The sequence below is a fragment of the Fragaria vesca genome, linkage group LG2, assembly GCF_000184155.1.
Source record: "Fragaria vesca subsp. vesca linkage group LG2, FraVesHawaii_1.0, whole genome shotgun sequence".
Lineage (NCBI taxonomy): Eukaryota > Viridiplantae > Streptophyta > Magnoliopsida > Rosales > Rosaceae > Fragaria > Fragaria vesca.
In genome coordinates this window covers 31,324,185-31,334,317 of record NC_020492.1, presented here as the reverse complement: position 1 = coordinate 31,334,317, position 10,133 = coordinate 31,324,185, and the positions used below count along the sequence as shown (strand labels likewise).

Here is a 10,133-nt window from a genome sequence, read left to right as displayed (position 1 = left end):
ATACAATTCTCTCGTTTTACTAACGTAAAAGGAACTGAATAAACTATACAAATCTGTTTCACTGCTGCAAATCTACTTAAAACTTATTGTTTGAGTTTTAAATTACGATTATAGAGAAAACACAATGATATTGTTATCAGATGGAATCCTCCACCTACAGGTCTTTTGAAGCTAAATTTTGATGGGTATGTGCTTTCTTCAAATGATGGTGTTGCTGGTTTTGTTTTTTAGAATGATCAAGGATATCCTATTCTAGCTTCTTCAAAGAATCTTGGAAAATCAATGTCTTGCTTATAGAGGCTATAGCTTTAAGAGTCGGTTTTATTGCTGCGGTCCTACATGGATACCCAAGATTAAAAGTTGAAGGAGATTCAAAATTACTCATCGACTCTATCAACAACAAGACTCATACTCTTTGGCGTATACACACTATTGTTCAAGACATCAAAATACTGGCTAGATAACTACAAAGTGTTGATTTCCAACACATATGGACAGAAACTAACTTCTTAGTAGATGCGGTTACTACTCATGGACACACCTCAATTGTTGCTAGTTGGCATACCAATCTACCTCAATCTGCTCTTCATGCTTTTGATTTTAAATTTCTTTAACTTAGGGTGTTTTAGGGATTATTCTTTGTGTTTTTTTTTTGTAGAACCTCTTTGTAATTTGTTTCTTCTCATCGACAAAAAAAAGGAACTGAATACAAAGTAATTAAAAAGAAAAAAGAAAATTAATGCAATAGTATGAATGAAAAGAACCCGGTCCAGTTGATAGTGTAAAGAGATAGAGACACCCCAAACCTCCTCTTCTTCTTCCAACGCAATATTACACAAACCAAAGCCCTGACTCTCTCCTTCAAAATACTAAAGTCGTCGTCGTCTTTTAAGTTTATTATCTGCTGGAAGAAGCTTAATAACAAGCTGCAAGACACCCATTCCATTCTGGTACGATTTCATTTCTTGGTTCTGATTGCCCTTACTGCTATTCTGAATTCCGTACACAGCAGATGATAGATTGTTTTGTTGAATGAAGATTATAAAGATATCAGCTAAACCAAATTGTGTGTAAATTCCAGAGCCATCTTAGTGTTCTATAGTATTGGATTTAATCAAGGGTCTTTGCTAGCTTAGCTATATATCACCCCTTTTTTTTGAGGCAATGACTGAGAATTGAGGAGGCAGCTACTATAGTACAACTGTTAAATTTGTTGGCTAGAGTCCTTTAGTTTTGGAAAGATTTATACGGGGCATGGTGGAGCTCAGAAGATTTGGATCGATCGATAATGGTGGTGGGATTTTCTCTTGTTTAACCAATCTGAATTTGCTTTTGGCTTCATCACTACGCCCCCAAGAGGTCACATTGTTTTGGTAATTGCTGCTCACATGAACAGTTCAATCTCATACTTGTCTGGACTGCAATAAGGGATTCCTATGTTTCAGTACTAAGGTTAGGGTGTCAGTGCAAGAAGCCAGAAGTGTCGTGTTTGTGTCTCTCTTGAATTGCAGGATTAGGGAAGTTTGGTTTTGATTGCGACAATCATCCTAGTCTAAAAGATTTTACAGTTATGAAATGAGTTTTATCTCACCGATCCTTTTCCTTGTTCTGCGATTGTGAATTTGTTTGGTTTTGTTCCATCTCTGGGCAGCACTCTCTGCTTTGCGCTATAGGTTCTTGTGGGTTCAGTTCTGCTACATTTTGCACACATTGTTAAGTGGTTATTCATTACGTTCATCATGTTATGTTCTTATGATAGAAATCCTTCAGTAAAACTCATATATTGGTTTTTCTTTTGTTTGCATGCGTCAACTATGAAAATGAAGTCAAACCACACTGACAAATCACTAGGATTTAGAGTACTACATCGATCATGCTTTTAAGTGATAATAATGTTAATTTGTTAGATATTTTCCTTACGAAAGTTTGTTTTGGAATTTTAAGTGAATTTTAACCCCCTTTTGCCTATTCCAGTTGTCAATATTTATCCTGCGGTAGGAATTTCTGTTTGGGTAATCTGTTATTTTTGATTGCTTGGTTTGCATGTTCTTTGGATTTTATGTGCTTCATTGATTCACAGTACCAGCTCGCACTAGCTGGTAATGCCGTAGTGTTTGACATTGGTGGAATAAAAATAAATGACCTTCGGTAGGGTGTTCCTTTAATCGAAGCTCACAATATGTGTTGTTGGGCTGTACCTATTGAAACACTGCTGCACGCTAGCACAAGAATGCTTTTTCGTACCTTCTATACCTCCAATGTCCCAACAACTCAGCAAAACCATACATATGCCTCAATAATGTGTATAGAGACCAGCCATTTTTCAGGTTTCTATTTCTGAATAATTTGTTGATTTTTCTTATTTTTGGTCCAAATTCTGAGTTTCTGATTTACTGGTTTTCTTGTGGTTTTCCAGATCTGGTACTTTCTTCCTTGTTCTTTTTTTTTTCCTCTGGTCCAAAAGTCCAATCCACAACAACCCAGATGAGAGTAGAAACCTCTAAATTTTGAGATTTTGGTATTTTTTTTCCTTCGCAACAGGAGATTTTGGTATAATTCCCAGAGCACCCTGTATTGGTTGCTCATCTGGATTTTGTTATTCTTTCCTTGTTTTCTACTTCTTAATCCTTTCTCATCTGAGATAGTCCGTCTTGGTACCACCGCCCCAAAGACAGATCACACGATTACCCTGAGAAGCACACTACCCCTATATGATCTCCTAGCCATCTCTGTCATCTATCTTCCTCTAGTCATATACTTTCTGAGTTTAGTTCCAGGTAAGCCTTCTTGTACTTATGTGTTGGATATGACTGAGAATATGTGGGCATTGAAGATTCATTTAAAAAAAATTAATTGTGATTGAAAAGTTAATGATTCTGATCATGATTATTGTTCAGATTCTTATTTCAAGATTGGTAGGGTTCGTCCTGCCTATATATTATCAATTTGCATATTTCTGTCTGCATTGTATTAGTTAGATATTGAATTGATATAAACAATCATTGTTAATTGATTTCTATTAGGAATTTAACATGCTGATTGTTGTATTGTTCAGTTGGCACTGTCTTACTTTCTAGTATACAGTTGAAAAGCCAATCGGCACACATGGAGCATGTGTCCAAGGAGTAGTGACTTATTTTCAGGAGGTCAGTGCTTTGAGATTCATCTGATTCTTAGCTGGAGTTAAACATTTTGTAATGTTACGCCTGGCTTCCAATATTCTACGAAGAAGCTCAGCTAGAACCCTTGCATCATCTCGTGATTTGTCGTTACAATTGTTACTCCACCACATTTTCCCACAACAACAAGACGATTTCTGGCACCAACAACGGAGTTGTTTCTTTGAGCAGTCAAAGGCGTCGAGCCCTAGCCTCTCGATATGGAGGCGCAAGAAAGAGATGGGCAAGGAGGGTCTCGTTGTCGCTAAGGAGCTCAAAAGGCTCTGCTCTCACCCTCTCCGCCTCGATCGCTTCATACGCTCCCACGTGTCCCGTTTGCTCAAGTCTGATCTTCTGGCTGTTCTCGCGGAGTTTCAGAGACAAGACCAGGTCTTCCTCTGTATGAAGGTTTGTTCTCTTTGTTACTTATTATTCTAATTCTTACTATTATTCTATATGTAGTTTCTGAAGAAGTGTGCTTTGTTTGGTTAACTATTTAACTACGAATGGAGGTAGAGAAATGTCTCTATAGCATGCTTGATTGCAAGGGTTTAAAATATATTGGAATGCAAAGCGAAAACTTAACCCTTGGGAAATTGGTTCAGAACTTAGAATGTGTAACGTTCTTGAACTTATGAATTCTCTCAGCCTAGGATAGCCAATGGACAAAAGACTACTTTCACTGTGGTTCAGGTGAACATTTGTCAAATTTACTCTTAAGGTTATGTTGGTTCAATGAAATGGCAAGTTTCTTTAGAAATCCTTTTATTGACTAAGAAATAATAAGTCACACAAGAGAAGATGTTGAAAGATACGGTTTAATGATTTGGAATGTCATCCAGTTCAGGTTGATAAGGCAACTAAGGGGGGTTTGCGATGGTTCAAGTTAGAAGGGTAAGGGTATTAAGGCAAGGAGACCCATTTTATGTATTTTCATTGCCAATGGTTTCTGTAGGATGGGGGATAAAGCCAGAAAGTGGCAGTGAGTAGAAGCTTTGGAGAAGATGTGGTTGCTAGTTTGTTGCTCTCTCGAGGATGAATATATGTGAAAAATGGTTCAGATTGGAAAATCTATTACTTGCGGCATTTGCCTATCACCTCATTGGTGTCTGCTGTGGAAAGCTGGTATTGTGAGTGTGAATGTTTTTCATTAAACGATTGCTTTGGCTCTCTGGAAAAGGTTGTCTGGAGGCAATGTTGAGTCCTGTCTCTAATTGACTTATGAGAGTTTATTGTGTCAATGACACTAGGATATATAGCAGTTCTTTTGGGTCTTTTGGATGAAAATCAAGACCTTTTGGGAATGCTCGGGGGAGAATCTAGATCAGTTCTGGGAGTGAATTTGTAGCTGGCTGTTTTCTTCAGAGTTTAGGGATAGTTCTGTACGTCTCAATCTTGTTTGTGTGACTTCAATGCTCGAAAGTTTAGTTATAATTTCCATGTCAGTGCTGACACGGACAAGTGAACATGCAGAAAGAAAAGGGAAAAATGGAAAGGAAAAACAAAGCAGTAAAAGTATACTAACAAGCGAATGAGAGCACGAAATAGTTGAGCTTACACTTTTAATGCTAGATTTTCCATATAACCTTTCTAATCGTCATTAGTTCTTCCCTTTTCATTTAATTCTTTTTCATTATGTTTTCTTTTCCTCTAGTTTCTTCTTGAAAGAAAGTTTGGAAAATGGATTTGTTATGAAGGTATAAAATCTTATTCTCAGTGACTACAACTGTAAATCATATAAGGTAGTTTCATCATAAATTATTACTTTCATTTTGGCGAAAGAAAATGTGCTTGGGTGGCTAACCATATTCAATGTTTTTGTTTACTTGCATATTGCGTTTTTCAGATCTACAATGTAGTTCGCAAAGAGATTTGGTATCGGCCAGACATGTTCTTTTACAGGGACATGCTTATGATGCTTGCAAGAAATAGAAAGGTGGATGAAGCAAAGCAAGTTTGGGAAGATTTGAAGGGGGAAGATGTTTTGTTTGATCAACATACTTTTGGGGATATTATCAGGGCTTTCCTAGAAAGTGAATTGCCCTTGGAAGCAATGGTTATATATGATGAAATGAGAAAATCTCCTGAATCCCCTATATCACTGGCGTTTAGAGTTATATTAAAAGGGCTTCTTCCATACCCAGAATTGCGAGAGAAGGTGAAAGCTGACTTTGTGGAGTTATTTCCAGATATGATTGTTTATGACCCCCCTGAAGATTTGTTTGAAGATCAAGAATGGAAAAGTGAAAGCAATGATGATTATTGATGTGCGAACCCATGTTCTGGAAACAGTTGATACTTATCCAAAACTACTTCAAACTGATCGAGTTTTGGGAGATATCTTCCATGTCCGAGGAGCTTACCATATAAACCAACAGGCCCAGAAATTTGTTCCTGCCATAATGATTTGGTCTGTCCCGCAGATGGAAGAGATGGAGGGGATGGTGATGATGGCTCGATTACTCTATGTTGCTGTTTCGTGGTTTCAGGAGGCCAGTAACCAGCATCTGCTTATCAGGAAGGGGTATGCTGAAAATAATTCAACTTGTGCAGGTTTTGAAATTCTCTTATATTTTCCTGTTTGTTTTAACCAAAAGGTAACTATTAAGATTTATCTGCTGATGTTGATTATTAAGGTTCCTTGTTTGAGTACAAAAGGATTACATTTTCTTTCTCTTCTAGTCCAATTAATAGTTTTGAGAATATTTTGTCTGCTCTTCTTTGGTGGACTCTGAAAGCCATAGCTTCAATAGTCGATGAAAAGCTGTTGGATTAGTAGTCCAACAAATAGTTCTTTCACTGTACCATTTTTTCGAACAAAAAAGAAAGAGAAAAGGTCTCCAAAAGTTCAATGTTTCAGGGGAGCTTATAGGTTTAACTGCACGCGCATCATCTATCGCTAATCAAGTTTTGTTTGCTTGGAGAAAATCAGAAATATGGGAATTACAGATGGGCCGGAGTGTACGTGATTGGTAGGTTGTAAGTCACTTTTATTAATCCATGCTTAGTTTTGTAAAATATCAAAAATGAACTCCTTTGATCTCATGTCATTCAAATGACATTGTTTCACATCTGATGCTTAGCACACTTTAATCTTTTGTAGTTTCAGTAAGTTTGTACATGTGATGCTTTAATGTTCATAAATTAAAAAGCGAAAAAGAGCTTATTTTTGTTTTTTTGTGTGTGCTTCGTTATTAAATCTTGAGAAAGCAGTAGATTAATTTTTAGATTGCTACTCCTGATTTGGGAATTAGTAAATAATATTTAGAGACTTATCAAGTAATGTAGTGGAATCCGATACCTTAATTACTTGGTCATCAAAGTAATCTTTATCTCTTTGTTTTGTTTTAGAATTAAGTTCTACTACACAATCAACTTTCTTTCAATAAGGTTAGTGTTAAATTAAATTTAAGTCGATTATTTTTTCTTATTTTCATACATTTCTTGTGGGTTCGACCTCACTCTTGCATATATGTACTGTTACTTATTCGCGCACTTACGAGTATCATTTCAAAACATGAATAACTCTTAAGTTTGTTTCAATTGACTCATTAAAGGTAATTATGAAAGTTCATAATTTGGTGGAGCTGTTGATGACTTTTTTTTTATTGTAGTAGAGATCTCACCCACCCACACATATCAGTGGTTTGAACCATGACTATTTAACCAACTAGACCATAACTCACTGACATACACCCAACAGTAAGTCTAATTACTTTTACTATTAGCTATAATATTGAGAATGAATTTTTCTCTACTCCCAGCTCTAGTGCTTAACAAGTTGCTTGTCAAACAATCCCAACTTTTTTTTTTCCTTCAGATTCTTGTATCTTGAGTTTTAGTTATCCGAAACTCAAACCACTCGTCAATTATCGTAAACCAACAAGAAAGCTTATGTGTCTACATGTTTAAAGTGTAATTTCGCACTTACCTATTTATGGGTGATCACGCGTGGGTTCATTATCCCCTATTTTGACATTTTCTTTGGTTCCATCATCCCACATTTTTGAATTCTTTGGTTTTGCTTCTAGGCTCTGGTTCTCAGTCCTCTTTAGTCGGCCACATCTTCTCTATGCCTTATTTTTCGATGGTGGATTGCTCGTGTTGTTTTGAGGAACTACTCCCCATGATTAAGGGTTTCTATAGGATCTGTGCATTAGGATTTGATTGTCATTATTTACTGAGGAATCAATGCTCGAATTTAGCACTCACTATTTTGTTGATGTTGGAGACAATGACTTTAGCGAGCATGGATGAAGAGTGTGGTAGATTTGCTAGTATTATTGTATTCGAATGTCGTGTCTTCGGCGTATTGATTAGCAAGTTGTCGGTGTTTAATTTCTACTCTTTCTACCTTGATCAAGTTAAGAGCCTACACTCTTTATTTGTAGGAGTTTTTAGCTTTGCGGTTGTAGACTTTATAGTCAGGCTCATCCCTTTATTGATAAACTAGTTGTTAACCCGCGCGTTGCTACGGGCTAGAGTTCATGAGTGTGGAAAAGAAGGAATTTATTTTCAAACGATGAACAGCAAAACAACTTGATCATAGGTTCATTCAAAAGATAGAGAATATCCATTTAATTCATAAGCTGCAACTGCTATATAAACTATATATGGTTGTAAAATATAAATCAACTTGTTTCGTCCTCCTTTAATGATCTTCGGCTCACCTGTGCGAAAATGTAGCGATCAAAGTGTTTGAGTTTTTGCACAAAATTCGTCGAAAACAGCTAAAGATTTTAGCCATCTTTACATGCTGTTAAAGCAATGGAAGAAGAGAAGGGTCAATATGTTGTCACAAAATCAAATAATGAATCCACACAATATGATTATGTTTGAGCATAGAGATAAGAATTAATTGCTAGCTTCAGAAATCACTTACCTATTTATATGAACTCCAAGCAAGGCCTCACTTCCCAAATGAAAGATGAATTTGTCAAGAAACACCTAAAAGAAAACAACATAAAAAAAAAACTCCGAACATCTGAGGAGAGGTCTTACTCTCAGAAATCCTATATTTAAAGAAAATTCTCACATACTAAACCATATCATTATCATACAGAACCATATTAGTATCGTATACTAAAACCATAACATTCTCCTATACCAAACCATTTGCATTGCAGTCTCACTTTTTTCTTCTGTTAGATGTTATACAGCTTCATTCAAAACCATCAAATTATGGTCCTTGAATATCAAAACATTCTCCCATACTTAGCTCAAACATGTTCTCAGGTGAAAAAATTTCATGATTGAAGTGTCTCATTACTGCGATATAGTACCCATTGTAGTGTCACATATAAACTACAATATCCATGGTAATAAAATAAAGCATATGACTGATTTCCAAATGTTGTTTCAAATTAAATCTTAACTGGAATCTGTTCCCAGAAAGCTAGAGAGAGTGGCCATACAACCAATGCAATTGGTGTCGTCTTGAGCTCCTTATACTTAAATCAAAATTGGATTGGCTAGTCCATGACCAAAACAACGACTTTAAACTGATGATTTCATCGCTTCCAATCAAAAGTTTAGACATCACCTGCAGTCCATGACGGGAACGACTTAATTGAATTCATTCCAAATAACAGCAAAAAGCAAAGCACTTGGAGAGTTGGGGATTCTATAACGATCATAACTATACAAAACAAAACAAAAAGGTGGGAAACCAAAAGCCCAGATACTTTTTTTTTTTGTTTAAAATGAAAGGATTCATATGAAACTACTATATAAGATATGAACACATGCATAAAAACAATTATGAAATTAACACACATAATCAATATATAGAGAATAGATTTTATACCTTCAAGACTTGATTGAGAAGATCCCTAGAATCCCTTCTCTCTTCATGTGCAAGTTGAGCAATGAGCAAAACCAAACAACCCCAAACTATCTCCTCTCACCACCTATTCTGAAAAAAATATAAATAAATAAAAAAATAAATAAATAAAGGACGGCACATACATCATTTATGTTTATATCAATCTTTAACTAAATTAGTCAATCTCGGTCTACAGTTTTAACATACTAATACCCAAAGCTGCAAATTTTGAGAACAATGCTCAAAACACCCATAAAACCAAGCCATATGCACCACAGAAAACTGTATGCACCAATACTGAAAACAAAAACAAATGAAGCAAATCAGAAACATACCTACAGCTCCTTGATAACTCTTAAATACCCCAATCTGTTAACACACGTATATAAGTATATAACTTAGAAAAACAGAATTGCGAGGTTCTGTTTCTCTCTTACACATTGAGAATTTACCCAAGTTTATACATAAAACAAAGAATCTATTACATGATTGTTGAAGAGTCTGATGGACCTGCAAAATTAAGAGAGTAGTGGGAGATTGAGATCAATAGGAAGATCAATTGATTCATGGAATATCATACCAAGTACAGAAAAGCAATCTACAGCTTATAGACAGAAACCAATCCCTACTCTTAAACGAATGAAGTGATGGAGGTACGGGGTGGGTGGCGGATTCAAGAGATGACGGCAGCGCGTGGGATGAAAATCCAAAGGAGAGGGTGGAGGATAATGATAAGTCCATGATGGGGTCTAAGGAGAGCAGTAGCAATAGATATAGAGGGGTTGACAGTGGAACAGTGTTGAAGGAGAGGAGTGAATTCAGTTACAAAATTAACGAAGAAGAAGAAAGAAGATCAGGAGGCTTACACGGCAACGAACTTGATCTTCGATCGATCAGTCTAATTTAGGCTCGATTCTTCAAGAAGGAAAAAGAGCTGCTCTAGAAGGTTTCAAGAGTGAGAAGCGAGAGAACAGACAACACAGAGAAAAGGTGCAGAAAGGAAAAAAGAGATGGCGTCGAGATCTTTGGAAACTTCAGGAGGTGGTGAGAGAGAGGGCTAAGATATGGCGAGGCCCAACACTCCGCCCAACACCCAGGCCCATCAAAAGCCTAAGCCCGAGCAAGATGCAGCCAAGCCCGAGACTGTTTTT

The 10,133-nt window shown here is 36.5% G+C and overlaps 1 protein-coding gene across 1 annotated transcript; it reads left to right on the top strand.

The window, feature by feature from the left end:
- Positions 1–807: 807 nt before the first annotated feature.
- Positions 808–6,147, top strand: LOC101293365 (pentatricopeptide repeat-containing protein At1g62350-like). Its single transcript, XM_004291731.1, has 3 exons — positions 808–950; positions 3,056–3,566; positions 5,005–6,147. Exons 2-3 carry the CDS (start codon positions 3,198–3,200, stop codon positions 5,422–5,424), a joined length of 789 nt encoding a protein of 262 aa, XP_004291779.1. The 5' UTR covers positions 808–950; positions 3,056–3,197; the 3' UTR covers positions 5,425–6,147.
- The last annotated feature ends 3,986 nt before the right edge of the window (positions 6,148–10,133 follow it).

Coding starts and splice junctions, on each gene's coding strand:
- LOC101293365 (XM_004291731.1), top strand. CDS start 3,198: ATGTTACGCCTGGCTTCCAATATTCTACGAAGAAGCTCAGCTAGAACC. Junction 3,567..5,004: donor AGGTCTTCCTCTGTATGAAG/GTTTGTTCTCTT, acceptor TGCGTTTTTCAG/ATCTACAATGTAGTTCGCAA.